Source organism: Sebastes fasciatus, chromosome 17 (assembly GCF_043250625.1).
Source record: "Sebastes fasciatus isolate fSebFas1 chromosome 17, fSebFas1.pri, whole genome shotgun sequence".
Classification (NCBI taxonomy): Eukaryota; Metazoa; Chordata; class Actinopteri; order Perciformes; family Sebastidae; genus Sebastes; species Sebastes fasciatus.
In genome coordinates, this window is record NC_133811.1 from 23,258,663 (window position 1) to 23,277,930 (window position 19,268).

At 42.6% G+C, this 19,268-nt stretch overlaps 1 protein-coding gene across 1 annotated transcript in view; it reads left to right on the forward strand.

Annotated features, from left to right (window-relative positions):
* LOC141754707 (dolichyl-diphosphooligosaccharide--protein glycosyltransferase subunit STT3B) overlaps positions 1-19,268 on the forward strand; it is a 108,024-nt gene that overhangs the window by 49,068 nt on the left and 39,688 nt on the right. Inside the window, exons 3-4 of the mRNA XM_074613957.1 lie at positions 6,065-6,352; positions 18,501-18,566. Of these exons, the coding sequence (XP_074470058.1) occupies positions 6,065-6,352; positions 18,501-18,566 (354 nt within the window). The remainder of the gene's footprint in view (positions 1-6,064; positions 6,353-18,500; positions 18,567-19,268) is intronic.

Below are 19,268 nucleotides of genomic sequence, written 5' to 3' on the forward strand. Positions count from 1 at the left end.
CCTATTTCTCTGTGCCATAGTGCTCCATTTTTGTTCATAAGCATTACAAATATGACTGAGACGCACTGTTGCTCTAAGAGACACATTCCTTCATTACCATGAACTAGGGCTGACACCTTCTGATCGATCGTTGGTCGATATGCTCTCGTCCGACCAAATTCTCAGAGGGAGAGAGAGAGATAATGAGAGAGACAGAGTTCATGTCTTTAATGAAGGGTTACTTGTTTTGCTGCTATTCAACAATAAATAACACCATTTGGAACAATTTGTCTGCTTATTTAGCCTAGATCTTCACCCTACTGTGGGCGGGGGTGAAAGAGAGCACACCGGACAGCTGTAGCTGTTCCCAGCATGCAGGAGGAGCTCCGAGGAGCACCTGGGAGAGCGCCACGGCACTCAGTCTCTGTCCTTGTCTCAGTCTTGACAGTTGTGCTACTAAAATGCATAAAGTTGGCAGTTAATGGATCAGGTTCAGGTGGTTGATTAACGTATATTTTTGCAGGTTAGGTGGTGCCAATTGGCTCTCATAACTGGTCGGATGATGTATTATACAACAGAGAACAGACGGGCCAAAATAGACCCACAGTCATAGAATGTATGGACGAAGTGGACGTAGTCTCTGTGACGTCACCCAGTGGTTTGTGGACTACCGTCTAGAAGCTTTGAGTTTGGCATTTTGGCCGTTGCCATATTGGTTTTTGGTTGTCGCCATCTTGTTTTTTTGCAACCAGAAGTGACACATGAGGGTGGAGCTAAGTTCAACTAAAAGCAGAACAAGACATTTTTAGGCAACCAAAATGTTAGTTAACTTTTAAGAAAGACTGAAAGACTGTGAAAGGGTTAAAGGTCTAAGACCGAAGAAAACACGGACAACGCCGTGATAGCGACCTGTCAATCACAAGGTAGCCACGCCCTAAAGCGTACCACTTGAACGCCAAGCATATTGTGTACACAACTTCCCATGTTGTAAACGCGAGCCCTCGGGTTTCATTTGAAGGCACCAGAAGTATTGAGAGACGGACTAGGAATGTCCGTTTTAGTCTTTTCTTGGGATTTTCTGATAATGAAATATAGAAGTTTGCCAGCCTTGTCCTTTTAACAGACTGCTGACAACCCACATATAACTTGGAAGAAGTTTAGTGCCAGATGGTCAGTTAGTCACATTCTGCCTTATAGGGTTCACAGGGATTTAGATGGCAGGTGGACGGGTCATATCGTCGGCCATACTAAATGCAAATGTCTCCCTATGACATGCAAATCTATGCAAAATAGAGCAAAATCTAGTAACTGACACACTGAGGAGATCTGACGGAGCTACTGCAGAGGTTCAACCGGCTGGCTCAGTGATAGATCCATTTCAGACTTTTACCTGCTCCATCTTTTATACAAGAGGCTGAGGTGGGATTGGTTGCCAGAATAATCCATTGGCTCGTTCCAAGGGCACCGCGATGGTAGTTGCTGGAGTAACAGAAAGCCACTCACTCATTTACTGTGTAGGCTAATTGTCCAAATCCCACCTGTTTGCATGACTGAGCTAGATAATTTTCAGAACATAGACAGGCTTCTAGGGAAAGAAGGGCATTTAGTTTACTCCCACACAGCATTCGGAATCATAAAAACGAATGTGTGAGAGCTCTTATTTGCATCAAGCATATGCTTTTAAAAACATGCAGGGGTGTGGACAAGGGCTGGGTTCATCTCAGATTGGCGCAGCGTGTTTCATATCCCGTAATGCAGTCACAATCCATGGCTGTCTCTTTGTTTAGAAACCTTTTATGAATTGCAAAGTTACGTTCCCTCGTCGTCTTGTCATTTTAACAATGTCGGTTTCTCTTCTCATACACAGAGGTGGTCTGCGATCCTTCTGGCTCCAGGTGGAATCCATAAAACCACCTTTGCTCCTTCTGAGAACAGTGATGAGACTCTTTTCTGTTGCATTGAACCTTTTTAGCCGCCTGCACTCAGTTTAACATACCCTTTCTCTCCTTTCATCCCCTATAGTTCACCTTTCCTCCTCGTTCTCACCCACCTCTCTGCCTCTTAATCTTTCATCATCTCTCCTCTACTGTCTGCCTCTGCCTCTCTCTAATGCACGCCTGTCTTTTCTCACCTCCACTCTGCCTCCATCCTTTGCTCCTACCTTTATCCTTACCCCACCCATTTTTTATTCAAAATCCGACCGATGATCCTGGCAGTCCTCATTAATTGTGTATGATAGCGTTAAGTCTCTAAGCACTCGGATGGGCCACGCCGTTTGGAAGACGGACGAGCAGATATCAGTTAATGTGACAGTTTAGTGCCTTTCTGCTCCAGACCAGTCCAGCTGCCCCTCTCTGCTTTTTTTAAATTTCCCTTTGCACTCCCACCCACCCTCCACTCCCCAGAGGACGACTGTCAGTTGCTCTTTCTCCTGAGCTGTAGATAAGGAAGGCAGGCTTCTCTAATGTGACAGTCCATAACAACAGCGGGCTGTCAAGCCAATAAACCACTCTTTGTTGCCATGAGGACAATGACTCAAGTGCGTTTTTGGTAACAGCTTTTGTCAGTTCTAGCTGATGATATTTTCAGAATGAACAAGCGGTGTAATGTATTCTTGAATGCCAGAAAAGGGATGATAAAGTATGCTATTTTTTTTTAGCTACAAAGCCGAAACTCAGTGCAGGCTGTGTAATGTTTCAGGGACCTGGACAGGGTCTGAAATTAGTATCCGCCCCCCGCCAAATGCGGCAGTGGCGGATAAAATCATCAGGCCATCTGCCATCTCATGCCTCCGTGACTATCGATTTCTCTGTATTGATGCTTTATGACAGTTACACGTTACACAATGATGCAACGGCATACGCACGCTGCGTTGTGTTTCAGTTTGTTTGTGACCGGAGCCATGACGGAGAGAAAAAAAGCGCTCAAAAGCAAGGCGCTACTACTACTAAACCCTATTTCTTCCCTGATAATGCTACACTGTGAGCTGCAAACCCATGCTGAAATCGACAGGAGGAGAGTATGTAACGCTACCTGTTCAGATCAGTTTACAAGTAAGATACGTGGCAAACTAATCTAAACAGTTAGACTACATAGCCTACTGCCAGCTTTTTGTTTTAGCTTGTGTAGCCGAGGGTTACGTTGCTCCTACACTTTATGAAGATATAAAATGAATACCACGGAGTCTCTGTAATAACTACTATAGATGACAATAACAAAGTACGGTACAGTGTACATTACCCTCCTACCCCTGAAATATAGGGCTCCCCCGTAAGCTACGGTGTGCTTCGAACACTGTAATTTACCATGCATGTAATGTTTTTTGTGTAAAATATATCGAACATTGAATGACATCAGATCTAAAATGTTATTTTTTCATTTAGCGCATATATTTCAAAAGTGGCAGATAAAATTTCTGAGACAAAAAAAAACATACTTGCCTGCCACAGTGGCAGGCAGTGAAAAAAAAGTGAATTTCAGACCCTGGACCTGGGCCCTACCACAGAGTGCAAAATGGCTAATAATTACAAGAGTAGTTTTGTAAATGGCAGGACACCGCTCCATTAGAGTGAATCCAATCCTCAGAGCCAAGACGTGGTGGATTTTCATTGAAGTAGATTGGTTGATGAGGCTTAGGTCTCCTATGCACCAGCTAATTAGAGACATGAAGACCTGGGTTTATTAGCGGGGAGGCAAAGAGCATGGACTGCGGCTAGAGGGAGCGCACATCAGGGACATCACTCACACGTTAAACATAGCCTTGTTTTTTTTTTACTTCGGATAGCCAGTGTACTGCACATGGCCCTAATTGGATCTGCTCTCATATAGACGAGACAGCGCCACAAGGCCTCCCCTACTCAGGCCCCAGTTTCAACTGAGTGAAGGGTTTAATTAATAATAACTGTTTTGTTGAAGAACACTGTACATAGCAACAATTTTTGATAATAGCCTTAGGGTGCTTTCACACCTAACCTGAACTCAGGTCCGTTTGCCCAGTTAGTGCGGTTCGAATGAGCTGGTGTGAAAGCTGTCAATGGAACCCCTGTGTGGATCAAACAACCAAATCTAGAACTCTTGAAAAGGTGGGTCTCGGTCCGCTTTCAAGCGGACTCTGGCGTGGTTAGTTTGTGGTGTGAAAGCAAACGAATGAATCAAGAGCTAAACTACTAATAAATCCATCTGCTGAAATCTGTTCAGCAAGGGATGTTATAGTTGATCCGTATAAGGCCATGTACTGGTAACCATGGTAACATGTATGCGCATCATTGCAGGTATTTTTCCTGACTAATAGGTCAAAAAGTTATTAAAACTGCTGTGCTTGTATCCGACTCGGTTCATTAAGTCCATTAAAAAGTGTGTGACAGCCATCCTGCAGTAATAAGCCCTGAATCATTACTGTACAGCAGGGGTTCCCAAACTTTGTGGGGCCAGGGACCACTTACAGTGGAGACAATTTTCCAAGGATCCTCTCTTAATCGTATCAATTCATTGTAATTGACAATCATAATTAAGCATATGCTTATTACCAGTTGTGCTCTTAGCCATTGGAACTATTTATATTGTAAAACTTTTCAACATAAATACTCAAGAACCGTTTCACAGTACAGAAACACATTTTAATTTGAATCATGTTAATACCACTTATATACTATTAAAGAGAGGGTCATTTTATTCAAATTGAATTTGGACTCAACTATATGCATTAGAGAGAGCGCAGTGACTGATTCATGACATATTGATGTGATGTGTTGCAATCATATGAGAGTTTCTATTGGCCCAAAGCTAATGTGGGTGGGGGTAATTGACACAATGCTTGTTTTTATTGGCGCAAATAGTCCCCATCTGTAGATATGTACTTTTTAATGATACAACACACTTGTGTAATTTATAGCAAATTATGTCACGGACCCTCTGGCAGAGTGCCACGGACCCCTGGGGGTCCCCGGATCCCACTTTGAGAATCACTGCTGTACAAGACGCCACCAGTCATTAGACTTTTGATTTTCCCACGTGGGTCCTGATGATGCAGAATGACAATCGCCAAAAGTTACCTTTCACTCAGTATGACTTCATGAGTACTCATCTGGTTCATTTGTAAGAAGTCAGTGTGAACAGGAGACAGATGAGAATTAAATGCAACAATTTATCATTTTCCCCCCTCGGTCCGAACCAAATGAGCCGAACTACATGTGTGAAGGTATTTAAGTAATTTATGAACCAAAAGATGTTAAACATTTGCTGGCTCCAGATTCTCACATGTAAGGAGCTGCAGTTTTTCTCTGTTTTACATAATTATAAATATAATATCTTCCATTGTTGGACCGTTGGTCAGACAAAACAAGCATTTCAAAGAGTTCAGCTCTGAAAAAATGTGATTTATTTTTTTAAACTATTTTCTAAGCCAAATAATGAATCCTAGCTGTACAAATAAGTCTTAAGGCCGATCTGGATGACTTGAGTTTTATCAGTGACAACTGGATGAGCAGTGGAGCATGACATAATTTAGAATGTATCTATTGGCTGTAAAGAAGGGTGTGTTGGTATAGATAAAAGCCGGTGTCTCAATCAATAAAATGTATTGATAATAATGCAGCTTGTTATCTTCCGTGGTCCTCCTCTTTGTTATGCTCACAAATGCTCTTATCTCCATCTAAAACATTTTTTCCCTCTTGGCATCTTTCATGCTTCCTCTCTCGTCCCTTTCACTCACCTACCATCGCTTCTTCCTATGGCTGCATCGAAAGATTAGAACTTATTAATCTGCCAATTATTTTCTTGATTAATTGAAAGTTGATTGGTCCACAAAACATCAGAAAATACAATTTCCCAAAGCCCAAGTTTACGTCATTAAATGCCCTTTCATTTTACAATAAATTCTCACATTTAAGAAACTGGAACCATCAATTGTTTGTCTTTTTGTTTGAAAGATTACTATTCAAAATAGTTGCAGATTAATATTCTGTCGATTGATCGTCATACACATCACTCTACTCGTGTCTCCCGTTCTTTTCCTTTCTGTCACCAACATCCCTCCTACTCTTTATTTTGCTCAACCTCTCTCTCCCTCTGCCCCCCCCTCACTCAGGTTTACCCGGGGTTAATGGTGACAGCCGGCCTCATCCACTACATGCTCAACCTGCTCCACATCACCGTCCACATCCGCGACGTGTGTGTCTTTCTGGCGCCGGTGTTCAGCGGTCTGACGGCCATCTCCACCTTCCTGCTGACGCGGGAGCTGTGGAACCAGGGCGCGGGGCTGCTGGCGGCCTGCTTCATCGCCATCGTCCCCGGCTACATCTCACGTTCCGTCGCCGGCTCTTTCGACAATGAGGGCATCGCCATCTTCGCCCTGCAATTCACCTACTACCTCTGGGTATGTACAATGGTCACTTTGATTGGAAATAAGCAATAAGGAAGAATCTTACAATATATGAAAATTCAAAAAGGCAGACATGTCATTTTGATGTGGATGTACACCTCTGATATTGTGTTTCATGGTCCTTTGTTAGGAATCAGAATAAAGCCTGAAAATATGCTCACTCAGCTTTTAAATCTATTTTAGCTGAAAAGAGAAACATCAACATTTCTACCCCAATAGCGAAGGCTCACTCTGTTAATTTTTAGGGGACGTGCTGTATGTAGCCAGAAAAGAAGCACTATTTTCAATCTTACTTGGTCTCAGATGTTGAATTATTTATCCAGAGGCTTGAAAGGCACACTGGGCATCTTTGTAGACCATGAGGAACCCAGGAAACAGCACGCTACACTGTAAAACCTTCACAGTAAGATGACCTTTAAGATTAGAATTGACAACAGGGTTTTCCCTGCCTTTATACGCCTTGGGCACAGCGCCTAAACGTTTTTATGCAGCGCCTAAGCTGTACGAATGTAAAAAATAATGTGGAGAGCATCTGGACGAACCCGACAAACAAAACGGAGGGGTTGTAATTATCAATACAATGTTCACATCCTGCAAAAGCAAGACACATCGCCGAATCATCTACCAGTTCACTAATGCATGATAAAACGATGTTCATCACACTAATTGAGTGCCAAATGGCTAAAGTTAGATATTTAGCGAATAAGTACAAGAAGCCTGTCTCTTCTTTTTTTTATGATTTTGAAATAGATTTTTTTAATGCCAGAATCAATATACAACTGCTTCATTTGAGTCTATGTGGAGGTAGAAGGAAGTTACCGCTTTTACTGTTGTAGTCTGAGTAACGTGACGTCATATCCGTTCCGTATCCATCAACCAAAGCAAACTGCAGCGAGCCGAATCAACAATGCAGAAAATCGCTGAGGGTCCACGTGGATACGACCTGCACCCTCACATTTTAAATCCAAACTGGTTAACACTACACATCCAGTAAAGTATGGAAACACTTTGGGTTCCATACATTGCCAGGAAAAGCAGAGCTAGACATCACGGCCAAAGCTGCATGCCAACTCTGTCATGGACAGGAAACGTTATCATACTGCGGTAACGTGCGGTCAAGCCGGCCGTCACTCTCATCTCCGACTCTCATCTACTGAGAAGTGTATCATTCAACTTTTCCCCATGGTCTAATGTTAAAAAAAGGCAACAAAAAAACGCAATAAATTGTAAATATCGAATCGCAGTACTTATCGAATCAGCACCCAGGTATCGTGATAGTATCTGGAGATTGGTGTATCATCCCAGCCATTTTAAGTACTATGCGTGTGTTATACATTTTCTCAACACTGTGAATCCGTAACATGCGAGTGTTTTCACATTAGGTCATCGACCGTACGCACCGCTGTCATCGCCATCAGTCTATTGGCCCAGAGCAGTGCAAAATAAATCAATAACACAACAAGAGCTAGTAACACACCTGATGCAACCCGGCAGCCCTCACTGTTGGATCAGGGCTCGAGCATCAGCTGGTTCACGTGTGCAAGAGCAGAGAGAAGTGGAAAACGGGCAGGTAGCGGTGCCTTAAGGTAAAAACCTTTTGGAAATCTCTCGCGTTAAGGGTTGAACAGCCCCCCCTCCCAATCTCCAAGTAAACATAGCGGGTTCACCTGCAGTATCTGCCTACAGGGTCGCTGACATTGTTGAATTTGCACCGTCACTGTTCTCATCAAGGTCAGGTTTATTTTGTATGTAGCGAAACTATTTTTCCTTCAGCGATTTCAAACCTAGTTTGTCCAGGTTCTCCTTGAACAAAATAAATTCCACAGATGAGTAGAAACGTGTTCTTTTTTTTTTTAACATAGCTTGGATCTTTGCAGGAACCACAATGCAAACATTTTTTTTGAAAGAGTCTTCGACAGTAGGTGGAAGAAAAGATGAAACAGACTTTTCACTGTACCTCAGTGTGTCCACTCCTTTCAGTTGCATCAGCAGCTGCCTTACAGCCCCACAGACATCTTACTATGAATGCCTCTCGTGTGTGTATGTGTGTCTTTGTGTGAAATTGAACAGCTCTGCTTTCATTATTGGAGTTGACCTTGACAGGTATTGAGGAGTTTTTCATTCTGTATTGAGCTGTATTACACGCTTTATGTTTTACTTTTAAACTCACAGACGACGATTGATGTGGAAAGGAAACTTGAGATAGAAAATATTTTCAGATAACTAGTTTCAATGGAAATAAGCTTTCTCCTGACATTGAAGAGGTTAACATCAATAGATTAAGGGGCAGCGCAATTTACATATGAATAGCCCATATACAAAGCGACGTACAAATAAGATGCAATCCAAGTTACAGTAGATCAAGAAGAAGACTTTGAGAATAAGTGCCTCAATATTCAGTTCCACGTTCCACCTGACACGAGGCTCGTTGGTTACATTTAAAAGGGAACAAAGGCCATTTTTAAAGCACTGATATTATTCTGGATACTGGCTATATAACATGATGGGGAAAAAACACTGCGACTTGCTCATGTACGCACATATTGCGAGAGTGTGCGCCGGAAAAACCACAAGGTTGCAGCGCCATCATGGTAAACAGCAACTGCCTGTCAATGGCAATATGAATGTATAAGATTTCAACAACATTTTGCAAAATAAATAAACTTGCTGTCACTTTCTGAATCTATTAAATGTTAACAATAAACACTTACACTCACCGGCCACTTTATTAGGTACACCTTGCTAGTACCGGGTGGTCTTCATCTGCTTCAAGGTTGGACGTGTTGTGCGTTCAGAGATGGTATTCTGCATACCTTGGTTGTAACGAGTGGTTATTTGAGTTACTGTTGCCTTTCTATCATCTCGAACCACTCTGCCCATTCTCCTCTGACCTCTGACATCAACAAAGCATTTCCGTCCACACAACTGCCACTCACTGGATATTTTCCCAGTAGGTCAGCAGTTTTTGAAATACTCAGACCAGCCCGTCTGGCACCAACAACCATGCCACGTTCAAAGTCACTTAAATCCCCTTTCTTCCCCATTCTGATGCTCGGTTTGAACTTCAGCAAGTCGTTTTCACCAGCTCTAGATGCCTAAATGCATTGAGTTACTGCCATGTGATTGGCTGATTAGCTATTTGTGTTAACAAGCAATTGAACAGGTGTGCCTGATAAAGTGGCCGGTGAGTGTATAAGACAAGGAAACTGTGTCATACCTTTCCGACTTCTTAGGAGCTAGAGTTTATGCAAGCGCTCTCCACTGGAACGGCAGTAGTCCATGACAGGATTTCAGCGCATGTTGTGGCGGTCATCCCATGGCTAGCGATCATGCAAGTGACAGGCACGGCATACTGATAGTTCACTGCCGGGGTGCCCTTGAGCAAGGCACAGATCCCCTTAAAACTGCTCCCCGGGCACTGTAGAGTAACTGCCTACTGCTCCTAATATAATAGGATGGCTTAATTTCACTGTGTGCTGTGCGGTGTACAATGTGTGACAATGAGTGGATTAACATTTATATTTACATGTTGGACCGTTTACAGAGGTTTTACTGTTCATGCTGGCAGCAGTGGACTTGAAAGACATGCATTTCTAACATTCATGTTCTCCTGTCACGGAGAACATTCGATAAAAGGAATAGATGCGATGTTATAACGGTTAAAAGTAATCTTGTTTCTGCTGCTGACGTTAGAGAGGATTACTGGAGGGGAAATTCTAAGAGCATGGTCATCACTGCCTATCATTAGAGCACCGTAGGTATATTCCTTATTTATACAATTTCCTGTCATCTCATGGAGTGTATAATGATTTTTCTATTAACAAAATTGCCTCGCGTTCCTGTAGACTGCAGTGATAGAATATAAAAGTAAGAGGTTACGGTGACGCAATTACAGTCATCACTGTGAAAGAATTTCACACCTGCATGGTTAACATGAACAGGAGCAGGTGTCGAATGAATATAGACGTTTTAAAAGGGAGTCCACATTTAATATTGTCGGATCACATCAATGTAAAAGAGTTCAAGAAGAAGAAGATTGAATTGATTGTAAGGAAGTGATCTGCAATTAGCGACTTGCACAGGCCTTGTTAACCTGCAAGGAGCCAGCCGCCTCCACTCGCAACGCCTCCTTCCAAACACGCCTGCAGCAGTGTAATAATGTTATATAATTGGAAATTATTCATCCTTAATGCTTGGCTGTAAACATAAGCCAAGTTAACCCTAAGAGACACAGGGGTACAGGGGGTCTTTAGGGGGAGATAGCAGGTCAGCAGTAGATGTCACATAGAAGTGGTGTACATCACCTGAAAGCTCGGAGGCTGAAGATGAATTTGAGATGCAGCTCAGCACTGTGTCAAGTTTTAGTAAAAAAAACAGATAGACATTAATTAATTAATCCAAATAAATTGCGAGAATGTATACGGACGTAGAACATTATGATGGAAGTACATGATGTCAGTATGTCCCTTAAGTTGTTGCAGCAATTTTTTGGGTTGATACCATTTGTTATACAGATTTGGTGCTAATTTTAACAATTTTTTACCACTCGAGAATTGATAAAAATGATCAATAATTCCTCCAAAATACCACATTAAGACAACAAGACCTTGAGGAACACCACAGAAAAAGCCATTCTGTGATTTGGTATCAAAAACGTTTGACATTTGGAGATTTCTGCTAGAACTGCATATTTTGGCGATTGGATGGTGAGCATATCTGTTCTGCAAACTGCTCAGAAACTCCCTTATTGGCAATCTGCCTAGGAAAGCCATCCATCCTGTGAATGCTCTAGGTCTCTAGTTTGGGGCTCTAAGGTTTCACAAGGCTGTGATTATCCTAGAGGTCACCACAGGTCATTTTATACCATGAGGTCAAGTATCAAAAAATTATCTCACTATATAAAATGGTTACTATGGGGACTAACATCACACATGAATATTATTGGGCTCATTGGCTCCACAAGAGTCTCAGCTTTACACTGATACCCAATTTATACAATTCCAAGACTGTTAAGGGACCCCGGTATGCAGAAAACCATTTTTAGAATAGGCGAAAATAACACATTTATACACGTAGGTTATCATCATATAGTTTGATATGATACCAGTGTCTTCACTCTAGCTTTAAGAACCTGCTACAGCCTCTTAAAGACTAAGAGTAATGTCGGACAGAATTGGCGGCGATCCCACGGGTCTCAGAGGGTTAACACTATAATTAGTCATCTTTATTTTTGGCTTTAAACAATACATTAGACAAATATTAAGAACAGATCATTGTTTTACTCCTTTTATAAAGCTTCTTTGTGTCTTCCTCTTCTTTGCATTGCTCCCGCTGCTCAGTTTTCTTTGGCAAATGACATTACATTTTTTTTTTTTTTTTAGCTCAGAAGCTTTGGGTATTATCTACAAAAGATTATTACATTATAGGACGCTGCAATCCTATTGGAGACTCGTGCAAATAAGCCACATGTCTGTCACTGACCAACTGTATCTGCGTAGTTGTAGGGAGACGTATCGTCCATGGTCGGCTCACATCAACTGTGCCAGAGTTACAGAGATAAGGCAGGCAAATGAAGCTCCAGTTTTATTTAAACTACATTGATAATTTTTTAATTATACCCGCAGCGTTCAAACATGACCGCCTGCAGCTGTTAAAGAGTACCATCACAGCTCGGAACGGCGCGAGACCCGCAGGAGTCCCACATTTATGCAGACATGTATTTGGAGGCCATACAACGCTGCTCATCAGCATTCAGTATAAGTGTTCTGTCTTAGCTGTTTTACTTACTGCACAGCACACAGTAACAGATTCAGGCTGCACTTAACCCTTAAACTATCCACACAACAAATGCAAAGACATGCTTTTCCTGGTCGTCACAGATGCTTAATTGGTAAACACGGAAATCGAGGCTGTCACTTTGTGTTATTCAAATCACCAGTGTGTGCATAACGATGTCTCTTTGTAAGGGGCTTCAAATGAAACGTATAGATGTTGTGTATGCTGCAAAACTCTTGATGTGCATACAGCTTGGCAATTAAAATATGGAAACGGCAGCTGTAAAAGGCAGCATCAACATTTTGTGCTTTATGTCTTCAATTTTTTCAGGTCTTTACTTCTTTTGGTTTTCCATTTTAATTTAAATTTGTTTTAATTTAAACTCTAAAATGTAGGGGTCTTCTGTTTCCAGGTTTAATTTAGATACACCAGCGCAGGGCCCGTTCGGGGCGTGGTTGTTCTGAGTGGGCCAATTGCTTGGCCCCCGGAAGAGCTGCTTTCAGCGTTGTCGAGAATCGCTCATTGCTCATTGCTTGTTGACTCCAGGGAAGAGAAAAGGAGTTTGGTTTAAACGTTAGTATATCCAGTATCCAACAGTAAAAGTGAACCGTGTATTGCGAGAAGATATATTGCGATTTATTACCTTTTTCAACTGCAATTTATGCAGTTACAGCCAATTTTTCCTTGCCATAATTTTGCGTAACTTCGGATCACTACTTAGCCTTCTTTCCGACAAGATAACATGACATGGTTGGTACCAGTCGATTCCTTAGGTTTGTAGTTTCGTGTGATGCCAGTGTTCACTCTAGCATTAAGACTGACCCCGCTACAACTTCTGAAAGACAGAATAGCGGCTGAGCCCGCCGTAGGGCCGTCGGATTGTTAAGGGGTTAATAGTTTATATAATAAAAGATCGATACTTGACATCCGTGTATCTATACAATATTGCGATGTTATGCTGTATCAATTTCCCCCCCCACCCTTACTGCATGTCCTTGGGTCCTGAGCAATACACCCACCAAGCGTGAAGCAGATTGGATGAACTGTTCTCGAGATATGAGAAGGACATATCCACATACGGGCAGTCAGAGATTCCTTGCTCTAAAGTTATTCTATAATTCAACTATTTGACATTCAATGGGAAAAAAACTGCAGACACACATTTGTTTTAAGGGAGTGGCGGCCCATGTTATACAGGCTGTTGGGCAGGAAAACTGTCTAACTGTATGCGGTTTCAGTTCAGTTTCATTATGCTTGCTACAGGGAGTGAGTGTTAATAGTAGCTCGTAGGCTATTTGTCCAATTTTTATTTCACCTTCAAGGCGTTGATTTCCCTTTATGCTTGAGCGTATAGACACGCTGCGCGGTGGAGGCTTTCATCCAGGTGGAAGTAGTGATGCAGGTATTTCGTCATGCCATGCCTCACCGCCGTTTGTCACAGAGTAACAAGCTTGGAAGCACAGTTGCCGCCGGGTTGGAAGGGAGCTTTTATCAGTCCAAGGATTCAGCCATCCCAGTTTATGTCACTTTGTCAAATCGTGCATGGACGCATGTCTACATGTGGTTAGTTTCATGGTAGTATTAGTCACCAGGCTCGAGCTCGCGGACAACTCGCTCACTGCAGCTGATCTGGCAGTGACCTACAGTCTGGTGTCCATGTGGCTGGCTGAGCATGCCTGTTGTGTTTACAGTCCTGATGCATCACACCTGTCTGTGTACTGGCTCAGCAGAGAGAAACCAAACAGCTGATCAGTGGGAGAGTTTACATCCTCCAACATACAGCGCTAGACAACTCACATGTGGCTATACCAAAACAAAAACGGACATCCATCAAGACAGTTTTCTTTGCGAATTTATTATTAGGGCTGTCAATCGATTCAAATAGTTAATCGCGATTAATCACATTTTTTATCTGTTCAAAATGTACCTTTTAAGGGAGATTTATCAAGTATTTAATACTCTTATCAACACGGGAGTGGGCAAATGTGCTTGCTTTATGCAAATGTATGTATATATTTATTATTGGAAATTGATTAACAACACAAAACAATGACAAATATTGTCCAGAAACCCTCACAGGTACTGCATTTAGCATAAAAAATATGCTCAAATCATAACATGGCAAACTGCAGCCCAACAGGCAACAACAGCTGTCAGTGTGTCAGTGTGCTGACTTGACTATGACTTGCCCCAAACTGCATGTGATTATCATAAAGTGGGCATGTCTGTAAAGGGGAGACTTGTGGGTACCCATAGAACCCATTTTCATTCACATATATTAAGGTCAGAGGTCAAGGGACCCCTTTGAAAATGGCCAATGCCAGTTTCTTTTCGCCAAAATTTAGCGTAAGTTTGGAGCGTTATTTAACCTCCTTCTCGACAAGCTAGTATGACATGGTTGGTACCAATGGATACCTTAGGTTTTCTAGTTTCATATGATGCAAGTATCTTATCCCGTGTTGTGATAATGCATTAAAGAAATCAGTGGCATTAAGACAAATTAGCGTTATCTCGTTATTATCGCTTTAACTTTGACAGCCATATTTACTATATATTGAAATGTGTGCAGAAAGAGCACGGAAACAAAGGGATGTCCGAATTGTTTTTGTTGAGATGAGACAGTTGGGCAACAAGGACTCCAAACTCTGCATAGCTGCAGACAAGTGAACTGTATTAAGGGTGAATTTGAGGTGAGCTGTCTCTACATTGAAATCTGGATGAGCTGCATTATGAAATAGTCCCTACTCCCTGCTCTCTAAAAAAAGATGTTTTCTTGCCGTTTTCACTCTTAGATTTTGAAAAGATTATTTCTGCTCGCATGTGATGTTGACTTTCCCAATTCCAACTCTTATATATGTTTGAAATAATATGGATAAATCATGGCAGATCATGACGCCCAAATCATAATTATAATCTGCCTAATTTGTCAGCCTCTTAGACGGGTACATTTCTTATTTTCACAGCAGTTATTACACAACCTTTTATCGGACATTTGGCCCTTTTTTTTTTTAAACGTTCATCCTTATCCATCCAATGTATTATTTTCCAAATACATCTGAGATGTCTTCCCCCTGTGTCCACCTGAAATCGTTTTTTAACTCTGCAGGAGTCCCCAAAATTCACCATTTAATTTTCAGGACCCATCCAAAAAACTGCCACCGTAACCATTTGTCTCCCACCAGGAAATGTGTATTAGGGGGTGTGTTGGGGGACATCTGTTTGTCTCTGCGCTATTATAATGGCCTCTTGTCATCTTGCGTGTATGGACAATACATCTCAAAGTGAGGCAGGTGTTCCTCGCAGCAGCCATCACTGCCTCTTAAGGTGATGTGTCATCAGCGAAGCGCTGCCATCGAAAAAAAAAAAAATCCCTCTCCACTCACCTACCACCTCTCACACGCTCCGTTCTATTTGGCAAGCGCCCTGAAAAACAATCATCTCAGCCATGCACCACTGCTTCCCATTATCGGTCTCATTTACCCACATTTGTCTTTTGCGTTTCCCTTTCCTCCGCTCCGTCTTTCTTCCATCTCGTCTCCCTTTAATTGTCTTTGTCTTCTTTTGTCCCTGCCATTGTTTTGCTCTAGCAGTGCTCTGCGTTCTGACTCTTCTTCCTTGTTCTTCCCACCTTGCTCTTTCTTCCTGTATGTCATTATTGCTCGTTCCTTTTCCTTCTGTGTCTCTTTACCCCCCGTCCTCTCCTCCACGTGGCAAGAAACGCACAGAGCCTCTCTCTCAACGCTCAGCCCAATCTTCATTATCCAACTCCTTCATTTTATCCGCTAATAACCCATTCAACTCCACTCGCTTAATCTCTGTGTTTACTCCCTCCCAACACACTTACACACACTCACACTCTTGCACACCCTCCCATAATCTATAATTGAATCCTCTCACACCCAGGAGAGCTGCTCTTTTTAACACCGCAGCTCTTCATAACATGAATACACACAAACACACACACACACATAGAGTAGCACTGCCTCCCCCCCTTGCTCTAACCTCGTGCACCGTGCCTACATTGTTGTAACAGTAATTCCGCTCTTTCTCTCGGCTCCCATTTAATTAGCTGGACTGGTATCACACTGTGTGACTTCTGTGACTTGACAAAGAGAGTGGAGGCTGGGAGGGCGGTTGGCAGAGGCGGTTGTGGTGGCACCAGTTGAACATGTATATGCTACCTTTGGCCCAGCTTGAGTGGGAATATTGTCTGAGGATAACACAGCGGCTTGTGCAGTTAAGCCTCGGTTATACTCCCAAACAAACGTGCACATTAAAATAATTTTTTTATCGCCACATACATACATGAAGTTTGACCTCTGCATTTAACCCATCCTCATTTAGGAGCAGTGGGCTCCTGTAAAGCACCCGGGGAGCAACTTGGGGTTCAGTTTCTCGCTCAAGAACACTTAAACATGCAGACAGGAGGAGCCGGGATCGAACCGCTAACCTTGTGATTAAAGGACGACCCCTGCTCTAACCCCTGAGCGAACAAGTTCGCAGGGTCACAACAAATTGCCGGTATGCGGCCGTCGGCACAGAACCTACGAGTACATCCGCTGATGACGGAAATTACGTCACGCGGACCCTCGCTGCATTCACACCAAATCAGGCAGTGCAGCGATTAGCGCAGGGTTGTGCGGCGGTATGGGAGTGTCACTTAAATGGCCCATTTGTGTGACGCCATGGTGCTAGTATGCCGGGTCCTACAAGTGATTGTCTGTCTGCACCATTGTGTTTTGGTCGGTCATGTTGTTCTCTTTCCTGTGGCCGTCTTTCGGTCTGATTGCCAGTTACGTGATTGGCCATTGTAAGGTGATGTCGGGTTGTGTTTCTCCAAAAAGTGGATCTGTTCAATTTATCGCCTCTGCACTATTTTCGGCATCCCCTGAGGTCCCCACCGCCACAGCCTAAAAAAAGCTATGTTTTCACTGCAATGTCTGATTTGGTGTGAATGCAGCCTAACTGTTGTTATCCTAATCTGTCATCAAGTTTATTTTCACTCTTTAACAAAAAAAAAGAAAGACTCAACATGGAGCTATTTGGGAAAAGTGTTGGTGGTTGTGCCTTTGGCAACGTGCGCTCTGTTGCCAGGTTACACCAAGCTAATGCAGTCTAATAAAACAGCCCTGCAATAAATCGCACTTTCATTCCTTTATGATTTATTGCAGGACTGTTGTATTAGACTGCATTGTACAGTAAATGTAGCTCTATGTATAAGAACTCAATACACTTAAAAACAAAAGAAAACAGTGTCTCTCCATACTGGACGGTAATTTGGCCTGTAATGTTACTAGTCAGTGGCCAGCGCATGTAATATCAAAATCACCCCATCTCCCGAGAGAAATAAATCTCACCTGAATGGGGCTTTAGTGCTGTTGACCCAAACAGAGCAACAAAGACCTAAAACAACAAAAGTTTTCCACCTTCTTAAAGGAGAGAATGATAATCAGGTCAGCGCAGACCTACTTACTGTGGCCGACCTCAACACATAGGGAAAGCACTGCTTGAGGACAGTTTATTTTTGTATTTCTGCATGCACCGACAGTATGAAGCAGCGTCGGTGTGTCTATGTGCAGTTAATTGATCCAGCTTCTGTCTGTGAGGCTCTGCTGGGTATTTGGGCGAGGCGAGACCACCTTGGTCCAGCGATCATTGATTCACCCCTGTGAGCAAATCCCAGGCATTGTTGGATGTGATCAAGCTTCTTGGCAACCTCCCCCTCCCCCCGTTGTTCTCTCCTCGAGTTTGATGATTCGAACGAGCACCGTTAAGTGCGTCTGTGTCTGCGCTCGCAACTTTTTCATTATCTCAGTGTGTTTTGAAATGTTAATGTGCACACTTGCCTGCTTTATCGGCCTATGGCGGGGAAGGAAAGCTTGTTTACAAGATGTTCGCGTTGGTCTAGTCTGAACTGCTCTCCTGTCATCCGCCGCTCTCTCCACAGCTGGCTGTTCCACATCTGCTATGATCATTAAACTGTGATCATTAAAATGTGTTTTTAAAGACGCACAAAATCTGAATGTTTTTTTAGCACTTTTATCCATTTTCATATTCCATTAGATTCAAAATAAATGTCTTAACTTGCTCTTAACTCTGGTGAATCACAGTGTAAACAGAGCTGTCAATGAGACTATGATGTCTCAGCAAACAGAGTGCAGCTGTAGTATAGACGACAGCCAGCACTCCGGATTCAATTTTTTCATCTGTAATTGAAGGAGAACATCATGTCATTATCACAGGGAATGTGCATCCTAGGGCGCTGTAGTTTCTAATGTCCCTGATACACAAACTGTGGGTCTGCATGTCTTATTTGATGTTGAAGCATAATGGATGTATTCTTAACATACCACTTTCTCTCTCGTAGGTGAAGTCAGTGAAGACGGGCTCTGTATTCTGGACCGTTGGCTGCTGTCTCTCCTATTTCTACATGGTGAGAATAGTTACACAAACACATACATACACGACCACGCTGGGTACACACATAGACTGTACATAAGAAGTGGACGTAGTCACCGTGACGTCACCTATTGGTTTGTGGACTGCTGTTTTGAAGCCTCGAGTTCGATATTTTGGCCGTTGACATCTTGCTTTTTAGCCATCGCCATGTCGTTTTTTTGCAACCAGAAGTGACACGAGGGTGGAGCTAGGTATAATCAAATGCTGAATAACTGAGGTAATAAATCAAGTGAGAAGTAGGCTCATTTTCTCATAGACTTCTATACAATCAGACTTCTTTTTGCAACCAGAGGAGTCGCCCCCTGCTGGCTATACCTCAGTAAACATTGTAAACATGAGTTTATGGTCTCAATCGCTAGTTTCAAGTCTTCTTCAATACAGCTTGATGTTCATTTAGTAAATTATGGTCCCATTTAGAGTCAAATAGACCATAAAGCAGGATATGCTTTTAGGACGTGGCTACCCTGTTATTGACAGGTTGCTACCACGGCGTTGTCCGTGTTTGTGTCTTAGAACTTTAAGCCTTTACCAGTGTGTTTTCAGTTCATGAAAGTTAATTAGAACCTTTTTGGAGGCCTGGAAATTCAGTGTTCGGTTGTACTTAGCTCCACCTTCTCGTGTCACTTCTGGTTGCAAAATACCAAGATGGCAACGACCAAAATGCTGAACTCAAGGC